The 18,422-nt window shown below is 59.1% G+C and overlaps 6 protein-coding genes across 6 annotated transcripts; 2 read left to right on the forward strand and 4 right to left on the reverse strand.

Annotated features, from left to right (window-relative positions):
- Positions 1-1,411: 1,411 nt before the first annotated feature.
- SDRG_01396 (hypothetical protein) lies at positions 1,412-3,778 on the forward strand. The gene is made up of 4 exons (XM_008606920.1): positions 1,412-2,224; positions 2,274-2,721; positions 2,776-3,447; positions 3,496-3,778. The coding sequence occupies exons 1-4, from the start codon at positions 1,428-1,430 to the stop codon at positions 3,733-3,735; spliced, it is 2,157 nt and encodes a 718-aa protein (XP_008605142.1). The 5' UTR covers positions 1,412-1,427; the 3' UTR covers positions 3,736-3,778.
- A 953-nt stretch (positions 3,779-4,731) lies between these two features.
- SDRG_01397 (hypothetical protein) lies at positions 4,732-5,627 on the reverse strand (the record flags this gene model as incomplete). Its single annotated transcript, XM_008606921.1, has 2 exons — positions 4,732-4,894; positions 4,939-5,627. 2 exons carry the CDS (start codon positions 5,625-5,627, stop codon positions 4,732-4,734), a joined length of 852 nt encoding a protein of 283 aa, XP_008605143.1.
- Positions 5,628-7,808: 2,181 nt separating this feature from the next.
- SDRG_01398 (hypothetical protein) lies at positions 7,809-12,387 on the reverse strand. Its single transcript, XM_008606922.1, has 9 exons — positions 12,295-12,387; positions 12,066-12,253; positions 11,485-12,024; positions 11,331-11,442; positions 11,091-11,281; positions 10,840-11,037; positions 9,632-10,795; positions 8,085-9,584; positions 7,809-8,036 (listed from the first exon to the last, which is right to left on the reverse strand). The coding sequence occupies exons 1-9, from the start codon at positions 12,347-12,349 to the stop codon at positions 7,866-7,868; spliced, it is 4,119 nt and encodes a 1,372-aa protein (XP_008605144.1). The 5' UTR covers positions 12,350-12,387; the 3' UTR covers positions 7,809-7,865.
- A 652-nt stretch (positions 12,388-13,039) lies between these two features.
- Positions 13,040-14,636, forward strand: SDRG_01399 (hypothetical protein; the record flags this gene model as incomplete). Its single annotated transcript, XM_008606923.1, has 6 exons — positions 13,040-13,067; positions 13,114-13,309; positions 13,358-13,438; positions 13,494-13,878; positions 13,926-14,000; positions 14,052-14,636. 6 exons carry the CDS (start codon positions 13,040-13,042, stop codon positions 14,634-14,636), a joined length of 1,350 nt encoding a protein of 449 aa, XP_008605145.1.
- A 3-nt stretch (positions 14,637-14,639) lies between these two features.
- SDRG_01400 (hypothetical protein) lies at positions 14,640-15,942 on the reverse strand (the record flags this gene model as incomplete). The annotated part of the gene is made up of 7 exons (XM_008606924.1): positions 14,640-14,817; positions 14,863-15,011; positions 15,058-15,454; positions 15,505-15,581; positions 15,628-15,673; positions 15,721-15,811; positions 15,855-15,942. The coding sequence occupies 7 exons, from the start codon at positions 15,940-15,942 to the stop codon at positions 14,640-14,642; spliced, it is 1,026 nt and encodes a 341-aa protein (XP_008605146.1).
- A 111-nt stretch (positions 15,943-16,053) lies between these two features.
- On the reverse strand, positions 16,054-18,266 carry SDRG_01401 (hypothetical protein; the record flags this gene model as incomplete). Its single annotated transcript, XM_008606925.1, has 14 exons — positions 16,054-16,336; positions 16,384-16,513; positions 16,560-16,652; positions 16,697-16,855; positions 16,899-16,952; positions 17,004-17,084; positions 17,135-17,293; positions 17,338-17,391; positions 17,439-17,579; positions 17,686-17,725; positions 17,776-17,858; positions 17,904-17,987; positions 18,032-18,166; positions 18,219-18,266. 14 exons carry the CDS (start codon positions 18,264-18,266, stop codon positions 16,206-16,208), a joined length of 1,392 nt encoding a protein of 463 aa, XP_008605147.1. The 3' UTR covers positions 16,054-16,205.
- Positions 18,267-18,422: the final 156 nt, after the last annotated feature.

Below are 18,422 nucleotides of genomic sequence, written 5' to 3' on the forward strand. Positions count from 1 at the left end.
GGTGATCTTGTGCTGTAGGCAGAGGGCGTCCATCTCGCGTTGAAGCGTGGATTCGCACTCGTCGACGAGGTCACTGCGCGTCGTCAACAGGAGGTCGTGCTCTCGGAGGAAGCGTTCGAGCCACGTGTACGACGCGCTAAAGCCGGCCGAGACGCCGTGGTCGCAAGCGACTTCGACTGCCTTGAGGCGAATCATTTGCCGCGAGACGGGGACGCCACCCCCGCGCAGGTCCAAGACCCACAATTTGATCTGGTTCTCGGCCTCGGCTGGCAGGACCTTGCCGAGACCCTCACACCTGTAGTTGCGCTGACCTCGATACTTGGGATGGCCTGCGAAGAACGTGATCTGCGAGCGCTGCCGGTTGGCCCACGACGAGATCTTCTTTCGAACAGCTTCGCGCTCTTTCGGCGTGAAGGCGGGAAAGAACTTGTCGATGGTTTGGCTCATCGAGCCGCACTTGTCGAGGAACGCGATGACGTCATACTTCTCTTCGTACGTGTGTGACGCGCTCACCACCGCTCTCTTGGGCCTCTTCTTGGAATTCTTGATTGACGGCCGGCCCGCCGGGTTGCTGGAGGGCCGCTTCGGTGCCGGCGCCATCACTCGGAATGCAATGACGCTCGTGGCTGATAGGATTCATTTTTAGAGGTTTATCCGGCTGTCCATGGTCCATGGATGGACTGGCGATGAACAAACCTCCGCTGTCTTGTCCTTGCGTTACTGAGCCTTGCTTCTTGCTTCCTCTCCAACTCGTCGATGGCTTGCCGAGTACTATAGCCTGTCGCTCCCAACGCCGTCATCCAAGTCACGCACACGCGCGAAAACCTGCGCGACCAAAAGCTCGTCCTGAGGATGAACCCAAGTCTCCATCATTCGTGTGGCCTCTCCACGACCATGGGCATGTTCACTCGAATAGCACTACGGTCCTATCGCTAATACACACTATACCTAGTATTAGTTCCGGTACAGAGATCGCACACAGCCCATGCCCCGTCGCATGACGATGAGCGGTTGGTCAGCGCCCTTCAACTTGCCTGCGTCCGTAGTGTACTCTTCAACGTGGTCGTGGAATCCAGTGTACGAAGACGGTCGTTGCCGGGGCTTTGTGTCGCTGCACGTGACGTCTTGTCAAGACAGCAAACTCGTCTTGCGTCATAACCGCGACGTGTCATAACCGCGAGGTGCTCGTTTACTGTATGCTGACGCAGACGCGACACGAGGGCCACCCGCGGCGTCGGCGACGTCCGAGCTATCCCTGGGTGACCTCACCACGCGTTGTGTTCACGAAGGCGCGCGTTTCCGTCATCCTGCCGCCAGAAAGCGCGCGCCCCGCCAAAAGATCGTCATTCTCGCGATGACGTCATTGCGTGACGTCACGCGATCCAGGGCTGGGAAAGGTCATTTCCCATCTGGCCACCCCTTGCAGCATGCTCGCGCTCAGTGTCTTGGCCGAGCTGCCGCGCCCGACGCTCATTCTCCAAACGCTCCTCGCCATGGCGCTCGGCAGCTTCTTCTTCCTCAAGGCCAGCCAGCGCCGGACGCTGCCGCCGACGCCATCGAGCTACTGCGAGCCGGACGGTAGCAGCGCCAAGCCCGGCCACGGCCCCGTGTACCGCGTTGGCCCGTTCCCCGAGCCGGCGTTCCCGTCGCTCCTCGAGGTCCTCCAGCACTCTGTGCGGTCGCACCCGACCAAGCCGTTCTTGGGCCGCCGGCCCATCGACAGCGCTGGCAACGCCGGACCGTTCGTCTGGGAGACGTATGAAGAGGTGTACGTCCGCATTCAAAACTTTGGCGCTGGCCTCATGCGCGAGCGCATGGTCGAGCCGCTCGACAGCACCGATAACATGCGTCTGCTTTGCATCTACATGAAGAACCGACCCGAGTGGACGATGGCGCAGTATGCGGCGTACTACTGCGGCGCGGGCATCTCGCCGCTTTACGACACCCTCGGCGTGACGTCGACCAAGTACATTCTCAACCAAACGACCGCGTCGACCGTGCTCAGCACCACGCTCGAGCTCCCGAGTTTGCTCGCCATGAAGGCCGACGTGCCGACGATGGCCCACATCATCCTCGCCGACGTCGAGACGGTCTCTGACGACGACGCTACCAAGGCCGCAGCCGTCGGTGTCAAGCTCTGGACCTTCAAGCAGATTGAAGGCGTTGGCGCCGCGTACCCGGCTGCACCGCGCTACCCCAAGCCCGACGACGTCTCGATCTTGATGTACGCAACGTGAGATAGAAAATGTGGCGTGTGCTGAGCCATGGTGTAGGTACACGAGCGGCACGACGGGCGACCCGAAGGGCGTGGTCTTGACGCACGCCAACTTGCTCACGACCAACATGGCGTGCGACGAGCGCGTGACGGTCGGCAAGGCGATCAACGCGGTCAAGAACCACCCGACCTTTCTCTCGTACCTCCCGCTCCCGCACGTAGCCGAGCAGGTGTTCCAGCTCTTTATGATCCGCCACTTTGGCGCGCTCGGGTTCTACCAAGGCAACACGGCCAAGCTCCTCGACGACCTCGCGGCGCTGCGCCCGACCATCTTTGCGACCGTGCCCCGGCTCCTCAACAAGATTTACGACACGATCGTCGGGTCGGCGTCGGCGGCCGGCGGCTTTAAGGGCTGGCTTTTCCAGCGCGCGCTGCGCACCAAGCTCGCGAACCTCCCGTACGGCGTCACGACGCACGCGCTGTACGACAAGCTCATTTTTTCCAAGGTATGTCGTCTCCCGTGCGCGCGTCCCAAGTTCACCTCGATATGATATGCGTAGATTCGCGTCAAACTCGGCTTGGACCGCACGACGTTGATGGGGTGCGGGTCGGCGCCGCTCTCGCCGGACGTTCTCGCCTTCTTCCGCGTCGTCATGGACTGCCCGGTCCTCGAGGCGTACGGCCAAAGCGAGTGCAGCGGTATCTCCAACATGACGCACTACCTCGACTTTACCGGCGGCAACGCGGGCCCGCCGATCGCCAACTGCGAGATCAAGCTCGTTTCAGTGCCGGAAATGGGCTACGACGTCAACGACACGGAGCACGGCGACGACGACGCCAAGATTGCTGTCCGTGGGCGCGGCGAAGTCTGCTACCGCGGCCCGAGCGTGTTTCCGGGCTACTTTAAGAACCCAGAGAAGACAAAAGAAGCCCTCGACGAAGATGGCTGGCTGCACTCGGGCGACGTTGGCGTCTGGCTGCCGGACGGACGTCTCAAGATTATCGACCGCAAGAAGAACATCTTCAAGCTCTCCCAAGGCGAGTACGTCGCCCCCGAGAAGATTGAGCTCGTTATCAAGGGCAGCGTCTACGTCAACCAGCCCTTTGTCTATGGCGACTCGCTCCACTCGGTGCTCGTCGGTATCATTGTGCCCGAAGAAGCCGAGCTCAAGACCCTCGCAGCCTCGCTCGGTGTCTCTGGCTCGTTCGAAGAGCTCTGCGTCCACGCCAAGGTACTTGAATACTTTGCTGTTCTAGTAGGCTGATATATTTGTGTACAGGTTGTCGATGCCGTGCAAAAGGACATTGTGGCCGTGAGCAAGAAGGGCGGTCTCTATGGCTTTGAGACGGTCCGCGCGCTCTGCCTGCATCCCGAGCCGTTTACGGTCGAGAACGACCTCATGACGCCCACGTTTAAGCTCAAGCGCAACGAAGTCAAGAAGGCTTTTCTCAAGCAGATCGACGCGCTCTACGTCAAGAGCGGCGACGTGGTCGCGGGCAAGAACGTCAAGCAACAGTAGTCACCTAGTATTGGTCAATCCATAGTCTTTTTATTATATGCCACTTTCTATTTTTTTGATTGTGTTGCCGACGGAACGTGCCAATCATGTATTTTCAAGGTTGTGTCGATGGAGTAGGGTCGTTCATCGGGGTGTGCAATGTGTTCCAAGGGCTGGAATAAAGGACTGGTCGCGTTGTGCTCGGAAGATTGAAAGATTGAAAGATCGATATATTTCAGCTGGCATTGGATACCGGTTCTGCTTGACGAATGAGGCGGCTGTGCCTCAGAAAACGCGCTCGAGGCCTACGCGCCGTGCCAGGCGTCGTGATCGTACAACTCGACCCGAGGCATTGGCATGTCGCCGTCGCCGCTGTTCCATGCGGCCTCGAGCGGGACATCGACGACCGCAAACGGCGCGTCCATTGCGGGCTCGATCGGCGCGTGTAAGATGCAGGTGTTGGTCCCATCGCAGCTGCACTCCATTGGGTTGGCTATTGGGTCCTTCGAGGAGCTCTTATTGGGAAATGATCGCATGAATGGGATCAAACTCATGACCAATTCCAACGGCCGTGCACTCTCAGCGCAGATAATTGCGCCAGAGCTTCGCCACAACGGCATCCCGGTACTGAAACGCTGGAGCTGCACCGCAAACATCTGGCGATGAGGACAAAACCTCTCTTTAACACTCGGATTGATCTGGTTATGCAATGAAGGACATCCGAGAACCTCCATTTAATGCAATTGAACCATCTGGCCTTGGTTGCGATGTCGAGTGATTCGACGTCACGTGTTCTTGCGCTTGTCCCCACTGGCGACAAGGATGTGGACCATGGCCATTGGACTGTTGGATCGGCACGACTCGCTGTCGCCAGCGCTGTGTATCGCGTACCTCGGCGCCGCGCTCAAGGACCTCGCGCAGACGCTCGGCGAAGAAGGCAACCAACCTCCTCGAGCACACGGTCGCCCACGCCGACGACTCGGACTTCATCTGCCACGTCGCTACTACAGGATACGTTCACGACGGTGATTGCTTCTTGACATCGACAATCACCGTCGTGAACGTATCCTGGTGACCTTGCGTGCTGCAGCGAACGGAGCTTCCGCGGACGCGGTGGGTGGGCAAGGAATCGAGGACGTAGATAGTGTCACCTTCAACGACCTCGAGCCAAAAGTGCAATCTAAGAGAAAAATATTTTTCGCGCCCGAGAGAGTATCAACGTACCCAGAGCAAAAGAGCAGAACGGTGACCATGGCACGCAGGTCCACCTTCTTGCAGGCGCCCGTAGCCGCGGTGTTGAGAATTTGGATCGTCGAAACGTCATACGGGCGTGCTATGGCCATGGCGCCGAAATCGACGAGCGCTGTGCACAGCATTTTGTCGGTCTCGAGGAGTGCCTTGAGGTGCAGTCGTGTAAGAGAAACGCCACCGACCGTAATCGACGAAGCAGACGGCCGTAGGGTAATCGCTTCGACGTCGATCGCGTTGGCGACCGCGTCCTGGGACGCGGCATGGGCCATGTGGCGCTTCGCGAGCTTCTGGCGCTTGCTGGTCGACGTCGTCTCGATCAGCTTGCGCTTCGATGTCGGCGTTTCAGATACATGGTCTGGCTTCCCCGAAGTTGCGTCAAGGCCGTCTTCGAGGGACCACGACTTCTCGCGCTTCGTGCCCGCATGCCAATCCTTGTAATAGGCGGCGAATGCGGGGTTGTTCACGGCGGTGTGGTAGTACGTCGGGCCGAGACCGCGTTCACTTTCCGGTGTAGCATACCACCGATGAAATGCGGCGGTCTTGATAACCTTGTCGAACGCGGACGTCCCCGACGTTGTGCGCGGCTTGTAGTTGCGTAGGATGTTGCCAAACGCGACGCTGGCGTTGTGGTCGTTGAACCACCCCCGGCCAAGGTGGGCCATTTTCCCCTTGCAGGAAGCCATCCGACTTGCCGCGACTTCACTGATCGCGTAATCGGCCGTCTTGATTGCGATCCAGAGGTAGGATCAAGACCGCGGTGTCGTCTTGAGGTCTCAGTGGACCTCAACATGTACGAAGACAAGTCGGAAGAAACGCAGTATTCACGTAGACGCAGGTCGAGGCGCCGACGAACCCCGCCTCTCTGGCGTGGCACACAACCAAGAAGCTCAGTAGCCTCCTCGACGACGCGGCCGATCTGCGTGCTCCTCGACAGCTTACATCGCCGGCAGCTTCGTCGTCTTCGAGGTATCTTCTACCCGAACACGCTGACGTCGTGCTCTACACACGCTGCGACAGCGTCCCGCTGCGTGAGATCGCTGATGACCGTTTCCGCCTTCAAACGCCAGACAAAGGGAGGCCGTACTCCCAAACACCGGCGTGTGTACTAAGAGGCAAAATGGAAACTAGAACTAGCCGACTGCTGGAGCCCTGGCCACAGGCTCCTGTACAGTCCCATCCCAACGGTCTTCCCGTAGGACGATCTACTGATAGATTGATACAAACACATCGCCTTGTCTCGACCTAGTGGTTCGAGAGCTGTGTGGATATGAATATCCTGTGCTCAACCACTGTATGAGGCATCTACTGCCACACACCCCTCTCCATTATAGGACAGCTTAGCCCAAATCCCAAGGAATCAAAGACCGCAAAAACAGACCCCGGAGAATCGCCGTCAGTATCTGCTCTTGATCTGGTCTAAGATCTTCAAGAGTTACCGTTGCCTTGTCTTTTGCAGGGCCCCATCATGCCATGCAAAAGACGCTAGTGCTGCGCCTGCTGGGCCACGTGCTGCGCATGAAAGAAGTCGTCCCTGCCAACATTGCCGCCGCCCACTTCTTTGCCCCGCCCGTGGCGCCACGTTTTTGGGCCGCACCGAGCTCACGTTGCCGATCGTCCTGCACCGCGACCTCCAGTCGCTGGCGCCGCTTCAGTCAACTGGCGTCTCTCGATGACCTCAAGGAACTGCGTAGCGTTGCCACCGATGGCGCAGCCTTTACAAGCGTGTCGTCATGGGCCTCACTCGCGGCCACAAGCGCCGCCGGGCGACTATAGAAAGAGCAAGACGAGCCGCCTGCGCAGCCACGGCTCGCAAGCGAATGAAGAAGAAGAAGGAGATTGCTAGCCTACTCTCTACGTACAGCGAATGCGAAGATAATGCGAAACACGCTCATATGATGTGCTCGTACCGGTATGAGGACGATCGAAAGTCGTCGGATGGGCGTTTGAGACATTCGCCGCGCTGAGCCCTTTGACGTCGAGGTACGCAACGACCCACGCCCGCAACATGGCCCGAGCAGGCTTCAACCACGTCTCGCACGTACGAGGGGCCAGCCAGTCCTTCAAGATCTTGACGTCAAGCACCAGCGACTGACGTCTGGCTCCTGGCACTGGTACAAGCAATCGCCGGGGTGGACCAAGAACTGGCACGCGATCGCCGCAGCCGAACCTGGGACGCCTCAATGGCGTAAAAATTTTGCCGGAAAGTTGCAGTTGCTGGCTACTGCGACGACACGCCTCGCAGCACCCGCCGGACGCGCCCGTCGTGACGCCGTGGCCACGTGCCTTCTTCCTCGACGCTGTTTGCGCTCTTGTTTGAACCGCTGGCGACGGCCCAACGCCATGCTGTGGCCGATGCAACGCGCTTGCGTGCTCCACACCGTCTGGGTACATATAGCCCGAAACGACAGAGTCTTATGTTCCGAGGGGCCCTTTGTGACGCCCGAAGCGACTGCCACTCGCGCTGAGTTCTCGACCAAGCTGCCTCTTCAGCATTTGCTGCAACCACTGTGTCTCTTTCAAATGATGAACATCCTGCGCCACGACTCCTCGACCACCTCGTTCCGGCCATGCATGCGCCTCGCTTTCGCGACGGCTACTAGTAAGCCTCCCCGCTGCTGCCGTCCGTCACAACACTGAGTCGAAAGTCCGCCCCCAAAACAGTCAAGTGCAACTAGATAGACTCACTTTAACAACGCAAAAAGCAACTCCCGGTGTCCAGGGGCAGCATGTGGATGGCATGTGGACGTATTACTACACTCTAGAACGGACAATTATTTCAGGGTATTCCCGTGGTAATATCCAAAAACAAATCAATTAGACACACACACAACGAGTCGATATCACGGTACCCTAACCGCCACGGTACCCTAACCGCCACGGTACCTAACCCTCTTCTTGGCTCAAACCATGGACGCAAAATACCCGCGGGCGTCCTGCAGCAAGGTGGTCGGCGTATCAAAAGCAACGACGCGGCCGTGCTCGAGCACAAGGACCCGGTCGCTGGCAGCGATCGTGGCCAACCGGTGCGCGACCGTCAGCACCGTCGCGCCCGAAAATGCATCGGCCATGAGCTACGCATGCGATACTGAAATACGACATCACGCGGAGAACGACTCTACCTCGCGAAGCCGGCGGTTCGTCTCATGGTCGACGCTGGCCGTCGCTTCGTCAATGCACACAATCTTGGCGGCCTTGAGCACTGCACGACCAATGCCAAGCAGCTGCGTTTGGCCTTGGCTGAGCACGCTGCCATCAACGAGCTGCTCGAGCTGCAGCGGAAAGCTTTGCACGAGCGAGCGCAGGCCGCACGAGTGCAGCGCGGCCCACAGGCGGTCGTCGTCGTACTGATCGAGCGGATCCAGATTCTTGCGCAGAGAGGTCGCGAAGAGCACCGTGGTCTGCGGCACGTACGCCAGCGCGCCGCGCAGCTGCGTCAGCGACAGAGCCGCAATGTCTTGGCCGTCAATAAGAATGCGACCGGAAAAGTCGACTGCGCGGAAGAAGCAGTTGAGGAGCGAGCTCTTGCCGGCACCCGACGGCCCGCAAATCCCAACCTTCTCGCGCGCCCCGATCGCCGCCGAGATGTTGGCCAGACGACCGCGCGGCAAGCTCACCTGCACCAACTCGATCGCACCAGTCGTGATCCAGTCAGCGTCGCCATCGGGCTCGTCTCGTCCACAGCCAGCACCTTCGTCGGGGAGTGCACCGTATTCGCGGAGCCGCTCGACCGACACCATCGCCTGCTCGGCCCACACAAACGCCTCGAGCCCGAGCTTGAGCTTGCGGATAATCGGCAGCGCGTACATGAGCGTAAGCCCCAAGTACGCCGACGGCATCGGGTGGCCGCGGGCGGCCGCCATCGCGGCCGAGAAGCCCACAAAGCCGGCGACCAAAATACCGAGCGCGTCCAGTCGGATCGCGAGCCAGCCAAGTGTGAGCGACTGCGCCAGCGAGACGCGCTGGAAGAGACACAAGTGCGCTTCAAACTGGGCTTGCCACGCAACGGCCGAGCCGCGCCCGCGAAGGACGCTGAGGCCGTTGAGCGTCGCTTTCAAGTGCATCATGAGGGGCGACTGGACCACATGGTTGAGCCGCGAGAGGTCGCGGGCCGGTGGCCGGTAGCGCGCCTGCAAATAGAGGTACACGGCACTCAGCGGCAGAAGGAGCAGAAGGACGTAGACGTTGGTGAAGTAGAGCACGACGATCGACCCCGTGATCGAAATGACTTCCAGCACGAGGAAATCCAGGGCCATCGGAATCATCGTGTCGACAGTCGACGTGTCATCGCCGAGCCGGTTGAGGATCCGCCCAATCGGCGTCGTCTCGTAAAAGCCCAACGACGTGCGCAAAAGCTGGTGCGTCATGCGGTTGTAGAGATTCTTGGCCGCGCGGAGACTGCCATACACGACCACGCTAATGTGCGCTGTCGTCATGAGCAGCGTCCCCAACGTGAGCGCAATGAGGCCGCGCGCAAAGACAGTTGGTGACGTCGCGTGGTACGTCGTGTACTGCGCCGTCCAATAGTCCATCCCGTTCTGCAGCAGCTGGAGACTCACGTTGGTGAGCGGCCACGCCAGCGCCGTGCCATAGCCCATCGCCGCGGCATACGCGTGCCACACCTATCACAAGCCATCACAATGATCTGTCATTCTGCGTTGCCACGTACCTCGAGCGCCACAATACCCGATTCACGGCCTTCTTCGGGCACAGCGTCGACACCGCCGCGCTCACAAGGTGGTGTGGACGGTGCCGACACGACAGCGGGCTCGTGCATCTGCGTGGCATCGGCGAGAAGCGCATTGAGACGGGACCCGGGCGTGGCGCGCAAGACATCGTAGGCGCCGCGTTCGACGACAGCGCCGTCGTCCAGCACGAAGATCGTCGGCGCCAAGACGCGCACGAGGTCAAGCGCGTGGGTCGAGAGCACGAGCGTGGCCGACGGCGGCAGCACAGTGCGTAGCTCGGCTAAAATACCTCTGGCGGTGCGGGTGTCGAGGCCGCTCCAGCAGTCGTCCAACAAATACACGCCCGCGCGCTGGTACAAGGCGCGTGCGAGGCCAACGCGCGCGCGCTGCCCGCCGCTCAGATTGGCGCCGTCTTCGCTCACGAGCAGCGTCATTGGCAGCCCGTCCAGGCGACACACCGCTGTCACGCGCGCGTACAACGTTGGGTCCCAATCGCTCTCGAGCGTCACGTTGTACTGGAGCGAGCCAGGTACCATCCACGGCGTCTGCGGCGCATACGCCACCGAGTGTGCGACGCGACCGGCCGCGCCGTGCACACAGGGCATGTCGCCAAGGAGAGCGAGCAGCAGCGACGACTTGCCCGCCCCACTGCGACCGCCCACGACCACATTGGCACCAGGTGTCAGCGTCAACGCCGAGAGGTGCAGGCGGAACGGACCTTTGCCAAGCAAGGGCGCCACCAGCTCCTCGTTGCTGTTCACCTCGGGTGACCAGCCAAACGTGCAATGGTCATAGCGCGTGACGACCGTACCGTCGCATGCAGATGACGACGGAGCCAAGAGGAACGTTGAGAGACGCATGAACGAGACATACGCCTCACCAATGCTGCGCGCAATCCACGGCAGACCCGTGATCGGCCCCACAAGCTGCTGCAGAAGCGAGATGATGGTGTAGGCGCGCGCTGCCGTGATCGTCTGGCCCGTGTACACAATGACGACAAAGACGCCGGTTTGGATCATGAGCGGCGCAGCACTCGAGAGCACGTCGCAAAACGCCGTGATGATCTGCCGCAGCCGCAACGCTTGGAGCTCCAGCGCCCGGACAGCGTCGAGCTGCTCTGTAAAGTAGCGCGTCCAGCCAAAGCTCTAGGCGCATTTCGCCAACGAGCACTCTTGGCGTGGTGACCTACCTTGAGCGTGCGAATCCCCGCCAGCGTGCTCACGCTGAGCCGCAGTCGGTCGTCGCGCACCGCAAGCAGCCGCGCCTTGACGCGCTGGACGAGATGCGCCAAGTAGACTTGCAGCGGCAGCATGGCGCCGAGCAGGACAAGCCCCCCGAGAAACGCGAACGAGACCTCGTCGCCCAAGACAACGAGCGCCATGGCAATCTGCCAGCACACAACTTTGCGGAAAATGCTGGAAAATGCAAAAGGAAATGTACCTGCATGGGCAGTAGCGCCACGTCAAAGAGCGAGCCAGGCAGGCGCACAATGACGGGCACGTCCATCGTCACGTAGTTGGTCACGTGGCCAATGACGTCGCCGTCGCTCGGCCCGAGCGTGAGCACGCGCGCATAAATACCGGCTTGCAAGCCCGACGTAAACCGAATGTTGAACCGGTCTTTGCTCAGCGCTACACACTGGTCTTGAGCCATAGAACGGAAAAAGTGGCGTTGTCGTACAGTACTGGGACCGCGACACGGTGCGCAAGAGAGCTTGTAGGACCAAGGCCGACGCGAGGAGATACCCGGTCGACGGCGATGGCGCTGGACGGCTCGACCACTCGAGGATACTCTACGCGCCAAATAAGGCACTGGAACGACTAGGACAACGCACTTTGGTCAAGAGCGGCGTCATCATATCGAGGACTGTGTTGCCGATCGACCAGAGAAAGAAGCCACCAATGTCGCGGCCGTGCAAGCGCCAGAGCAGACGCAAGAGCGACGGCGACGTTGGCGCCTGCTTCTCCGTTTCGTAGGCCGAGACAAAGCGTCGGCTTGCGGTCGGCGTAGCGTCGGCGACGGGAAGGGCCGGAATGTCGGCTGCCTCAAAGGATGCGACGCCCATGAGCGGTGCCACGTACGCAAATGTGAGGCGGGAAAACCAATTCGCCTTGTCAAATGGACTGTCGCTCGGCTGGAGGAGCGTCGCGGGCAGTAGCGCAAGGCCGCTAAGAAAGATCGTGCCGCCGTGCAGCCCGAGCTTCCACGCTTCGTCTGGCGGATGCTGTTGCAGCAGCTGCTGGCACTGCCAAAAGCCGAGGATCGCCATTGCGAAGAAGGCCGCTCGGAGCAATGGCAGGTCGCGGTACGGGTGCTCGGTCAGAATCGCAGCGTAAAAGAGGTAGGCCACGCAGCGCGTGGTCGTGCCAAACATCTACGTTGCGCGTGTGCATAGATCGCACAGTTGCAGTGTACCTCGGCCGGCGTCACTGCATGGCCGCCAAGGTACTTGACAACGAGAAACGACAAGTGCAATGTCACGAGGAGCACCGCGAGAAGGTACTTGGCCGGCAAGCAGGGCTGCTCCATGTAGACGCTCATTGGCGTGTGGAGGCAGACGTGCATCGAGTACATGCTCACGAGGAGGAAGGCGAGCGACGCGCCTACGCTCACTTATGAGCGCGTGTAGAAGAAGCGATCACACCGTCGTTGGCAACGACTGGGAAGCAGTCGACTGCGCCGCAGTACTCGGGCAGCATGCGTCCGACGAAGCCCAAAGATTTGTGATGGCTTGCCTTCTCTGCTTTTGAACAGCTGTTGGTCAAAACTCAATTGAGTTTCACAAGCTAAAAAGCACATAAATTCAAGATTAATGTTTTTTTAGTTGAGTTTCAGTAGAACGGAGAAGGGCAATCTCAGAAAGGCCATCAGCGTGGCACTACCCGGGCAAGGGACGCGACTAAAGCTGCACTGCTCTCCATGCATGGACGAGGTGTCTGGCATCTTAGTGTTGACACACTGGTGACACCGCAGTTCGGTCAACCTCAAACTCAATGGAAGGTACAAGGAGAGCGCTGTTCCGAGCTCGGTCCGTAGGTATCAAGCAATCGCGGGAGAAGCCGTCATGGGGATAAACGGTGACGCCAGGGTGGCTCCTTGCAGCGTGGCCAGGATCACTGGGACGGGTAATAAGTAATATAACCTCTGAAAACAAATATGCCGACCATCTTGATACAGGCGGGTGCAGCGCCATCTTGCACCGCAGGGCTCCACGTCATTTCCATCGCCAATCACCGTTTCGATACCAGGCGGCATGCAGGTAAAAAACACTTTTACTTCTCGGTTTCTATTGATTTTGAATAATACGCAGCAAGGCTACCCACAAAGATCTCGCAGATCCAAAATAAGCCCATCAAATCTCATCTAAGAAAACGGATTGCGCTGAGGATATGACCGCGGTCCACGAAGCCAACCAGTGTACGTGGCAGACGCTGGGCGAGGAATGTGCTCACGCTGCTGCTAGTGCCATGGAAGGTGGCCTTCAGGGTGCAGTTCGCCTCGGAGAAGTACGGCCTCAAGTTCCACCCCGCCGCGCTGCCCGACACGGGTAACGGCGTCTATACGATCCAGCTCCTCGATGTGCCCATCTCGGCTGACCCCGCGACAAGCGGCCCCGCGCAGCAGTACAACGCGGCCTTGAAGCCGGAGCAGCAGCACTTGTGCGTCCAATGCCTTGCATTTCCACGGCTAATGGCGGCTATCACTAGAGCACTGCGCGCAGGACTCTATCTAACGCACATCAACGACACCAACCTGCTCAATGTGCCGTGCGAAGACGTCATCCGGCAGTAGGCCATTCAACACCAGCTTCATTCCGATTGTACTCATATAACACGCTTGTAGACTCACGTCGGTGCCGCGACCAGTCAAGCTGCGCTTTGTCGACGTTGAGGCCGGCGTCGTCACACTCAAGGAGCTCCAACAAGGTCAATACAAGCGCGACTCGTACTCGACGCAGCAAATCTCGGCGCTGCTGCAGGAAGTGGCTGTTGCTCCGTTGCCGCCACCGACACTGGTCGAGGTCGTCAAACCGCCGGTGCCAGCCGATGTTGTCAAGCCCAAAGCTGATCCCTCGCCGCCCAAGCGCGTCAACGTCGTCGCGCAGTCGAATCAAGCGGGCGCCCAACTCGCCGCTGACCACGTGTACAAGCTCATCCTTCTTGGCACGACCGGCGTCGGCAAAAGCAGTATTCTCTCGGTCGGTATCGGCGGTGCTTCGTCCTACTCAGTACGCAGTGCAGCTTCTCCTCACCTCACCAAATGCAACGCGAGTAGGATCGACCAGCGGCGACGCTCGAGGCTGAGTTCGGCACCATGTACGTGTCCGACCCCGACCTCTCCTCGAAAAAGGTACGCTTGCATGACTCCACCTTGGACCTTTGCACTCATGGACCGAGGTAGATGATCAAGGCCCAGATTTGGGACACGGCCGGCCAAGAGCGATACCGCGCCATGACGCGGTCGCATTATCGACGGGCCGATGGCGCGCTGCTGGTGTACGATGTCGCAGACCCCGAGAGCTTCCAGAAGCTCGACGGATGGCTCAAAGACCTGCGCGAGATTGCGGGCGACTCGATCAAGTCGATCATGGTCGTTGAAAACAAGGTCGACCAGCTCCCGGAGCGCTCGTCCGAGAACGACAGTCGCCCGAGCCAGTTTGTCGACGCGAATGTTGTCAAGGCGTACTGCCAAGAGCACGGCCTCCTCTTTGCGCGGACGTCGGCCAAGATGAACTCGACAGCGTTCAAGTGGGAAGGTCAACCGATCGCCGATGTCGTGAGCCACCTCCTCCTCAACGTTCATGCGACGCAGCTCGCTCGCGGCCTCCGGCAACAAGCCTCAGCACCGACACCGACGACACCACCCACGATTCCGTCCACCTCGGCAGCGGCCACACCAAGTCCTCTCTCGGAGCACGTGATTGTATTGCAAGATCGATCGGTGCCGAAGAGCAAGGCCGAGTGCAGTACGTGTGCGTCGTCGTAGCCGCTAAATCGTCGGCATTGATTTGGCGGGGGACGTCTCGGGTCGGAGGTTGCTGTTGAACTTGCGGCAGAGCCGACTGACGCAGAAGACGCTGGCGTCCGTCTCGAACGTCGGCGTCGCCTCTTCCATTAAGTTGCGGTAATTCATGCATGAAGCAAACGTGCCAAAGCCGAGGAGGCGCCTACGTGCAGATCGTCACCGAAAGAAGACGTCGCAGAAGGCGCACTTGAGCGCTGCGTGGCCTGCAAAGCCAGCGAGGATGCCTTCCATCATTGGCATCGGCTGCACAGGCGCGACCAAGACAGGCGGCATACTCCGGCTTCTGATGTGAACGTCGCTCGTCCGCGGCGCCGTCACGCCAGGCGCCTTGTAGCACTAACTTTTTGTCAGCGGCGAGGCAGAGCCCTATCGATGGGAATACCAGGAGACACGGCGTCTCGCTGCGTATCGACGTAACAATGTGCCCCGAGAGACCGTCGTTGCCTGGCTTGATTGCGATCAGCGGAACGTTGAGCTCCAAGCAGATCTCGTTCACGTTGCGGATGATGGCGGTATCGGTCACGGCCAGAAAGGCCATGCGCAGGGCGTGGGTAGACGGGCGCGGGTGGGTGCCGCCCCAGGCGTGCCATTCGCCTGCGTTCTTGGCATCGAGGCGGACACCCTCAATGTCGACGCTCTCGTCGATCAAGCGCAAATTGGTCTCGACTTCTGCGATGCGCTCGTAGCCCACGTTCTGCGGCAGATAAAAGAGCTGGCTCAAATCTTCCGCCTGCACTTGGCGCGGGTCGTCATCGACCAAGTAGATTTTGCCAATGCCACTAAGCGTAAGAAAACACATGTCGTCCAAAGGGGAGATCGGAGGTCGCACCTGCGACAAAAGGTCTCGGCGATCGCACAACCCATGCCGTTGAGTCCCACGATTATGATCGCCATTGACCCGAGGCTCTACACCACGAAGAAGGTAGTCGGCGGCTTTTGGAGAATGACGCACCTCGATCTCTTTGATGACACCTCGGTCGTTGTTGGCGAGGATGCGACTAGGCGCAATACCAGTGAGATCTTAGTGCTGCGCAAACGCTTCTACCTGTACGAGCCTTCGCGCTCGTCGATGGGGTCGGGCACGGTCGAGCGAGGGGGGCGCTGAGGGTGGTCGGCGCTCGAAAGCACCCGCACCGCTACAGGATACGTGTCGGCGCTCGCCTCTTGTTGAATGTGTACCGTTCGTGAGTTCGTCGACCGCGACCTTGATGCGGTCGACGCGCTGCGCGACGCGTCGATGGAGTTCGTCGTCCTTGTCGTCGGCCATTTCAAGCGTCAGCAACGTCGTTTCACGCAGACCGGCCGCGATCTTATATGTATCGGAGTATCAAGTTCGACCGAGACACGGCAGGCGGGGAGAACCTTGTCGAGGGATGGACCTTTGTGTTGCTCTGCTCTGTTGCTTTGTATACGATTCAAGTTCATACGTTAAACTATTTCAACAAGACGAGGTAGACGGCTACGCCGAGAGGAAGCGGCTGATGCGCTCTTGCGCTTGGCGCAGTTTGCCATCGAGCGCGTACTTCTCGGTTAAAGAAACAGGAATAATGTTCGATCAGCATAGAAAAGAACGTTGCGGGAAAAAGATATGATGTTGTCTTGGATCGACTCGACGAGCTCTTTGTTGGTCTTGTCCAACTTGGCTTGCAATTTGGCGTACTCTGCACAGTAGCGGCTCTATCCCAAATGCCTTTACCAAACGCAGTACCTTCATCGTGGCGCGCACCAGCTTGTTGCAGCGCTGCTGCATGGGCAGTCGCCTGCTCATCGATTTTGGCTTGTAGCTCGAGCAGCCTACGTTCTTGCGCGGCCAGTGTGTCGGTCTGCCCCCGCGCAGCCTGCACCAGAGCCCTCAAGAACCAAAGAAGCGAGTTCGGGGTGTACCGATGTCGTCTCCTGGAGCAACGCGTTGAGTTTGTCGACGGTCTCGCCGAGGTGCGCGATGGTTTGGTTGCAGCCGTCGCGGATCATAGTCATCTACGTCGCACCCATGTAGATATGGCTGTGCGCTATTCTCAAACCTCGTTGAGCTGACGCTTGGTGTCTTTGAGCGCTTGGAGAGCTTCGTGCCGCGCGCCCATGGCGTACATCGTGAGCTTGTCCTTGCGCACGATCTCGAGGTTGACGACGGCCAGCTTTTTGATTTCATCATGAAGCTTCTTGGCCATCGCATCACGCTCCTAGAGCAACTTTGATATGCGAAATTTCCTTTATGTTGTCTACCGCCTGGATGACGATGCGATTTCGGTCAAACTCGACGACCTCGTCACACGTTTTCTGTGTAATTTGGAGATGTTTAGTTTGTTTTTTGGTGAATTTTCTGTGTACCTTGTACATGTTGGTGATGAGGTCGACGTTGAGCCGGAGCTCGGACAATGCTTTGGCCGATGCCTGAATCGCTTCTTCGAGCTATCGAGGTCCCTGTACATGCAAAAATGAATGGCAAAGAATCGACGGACCTTCCGAATGCGCGGCTCGTGCAAGTTGATACTGGCTTGGTGCGCGTCCTTCTCAGCCTCTAATTCACTCAGAACGTGCGCGTAGCTGTCGTCGAGCTGCGAGTTGGCCGCCGCGAGTTTGGCGTTGGCGATCTTGAGCTCGCTGATCTCCCGATGCAGCTATAATACCGCATCGTTCATCGGGCTCTCGTATCGACCGAGACCTTTTGAATTGTAAAGTTGGCTTCGTCGAGACGAGTGCTGGTGCCTTTGCTCGCCTGCACTTCGTCGTCAAACGGCTACAAAGCTAGAACGAACTGTGTACCTCATTGTCAGTTGGTGCGGTCGATGTCGCGGCAAAGAGCTGGTGCACAGCGCTCGGCGCTGCCGGCGACCGCGGGGCCTCGTCCTTCCGCGGGCCGTGTTTTGGGCGGCCGCGCAAGAGGCTACTGCAGAGCTCGATGACCTTGATGTACGATAGCATTCGTCAAGGCCCCTGCAATCGAAGCGCCATGTATATGCGCAGGCATCAAGAAGGATATGAATAGTTTGGTCTCGCGCGAGAGAAGCACGGACGCGTGGGCATCAATCGTAAGCCCTTCGTCTTCGATCCTACGTGTGCTCCGTGGAGCTCTTGCCTTTGATGGACGAGAGAGGCGTACCCGCGTTCGAGGTCGGCGGCGCGCTTCTTCCGGAGCAAATCATCAGCAATTTTGCAGCATAAATCGCCTTTCGCCATCGTAAACTAGACACATACATCAATATACGCTTCGGTGAAGCAGCTCGTGACCTTGAGCATCGACTGAAACGCCGTGTCGGTGTCGCCGGCCTTCTCGACCGTCGATGGCTCTTCCAAGATAAGCTTAAGCTGTGCCTACCAGAATGGGTGACGTCGGGACCCTAGCTGCTGCACCGTACTGCATCCTTGTCGAGCTCCAAGTCGACGCTCGCGTTGTTGCTGGCGTCGACAATCTGCGCGCGCAAAGTCGAGAGCCGAAAATCATACAGGCTGCGGATGTCGGACCGCATCAAGTGAAACGGGTCGACGTCGCCCTACGCCAGCATGTGCATGTTGCCACTAGTGCTGCTACATAGAAGCGAGTACGATGCGAGCCACATCCAGCGGCGTCGGCGTTGCTGCGATCGAGTGCATGGCCTTGCTCGTCCGGAGCGACTTGCACACGTGGAGCTGGGCGGCAATGTGGCCTGCGAGCGTGTTGACGTCCTCGCGCCAGTCGTTGACGCGCCCATGCAGCTTCTGCGCGTCGTCCTTGGTGCGTATGGTCGTCCGTGCAAACTCGGCGCCCGC

Source organism: Saprolegnia diclina, assembly GCF_000281045.1.
Source record: "Saprolegnia diclina VS20 unplaced genomic scaffold supercont1.3, whole genome shotgun sequence".
NCBI classification, from domain to species: Eukaryota; Oomycota; class Saprolegniomycetes; order Saprolegniales; family Saprolegniaceae; genus Saprolegnia; species Saprolegnia diclina.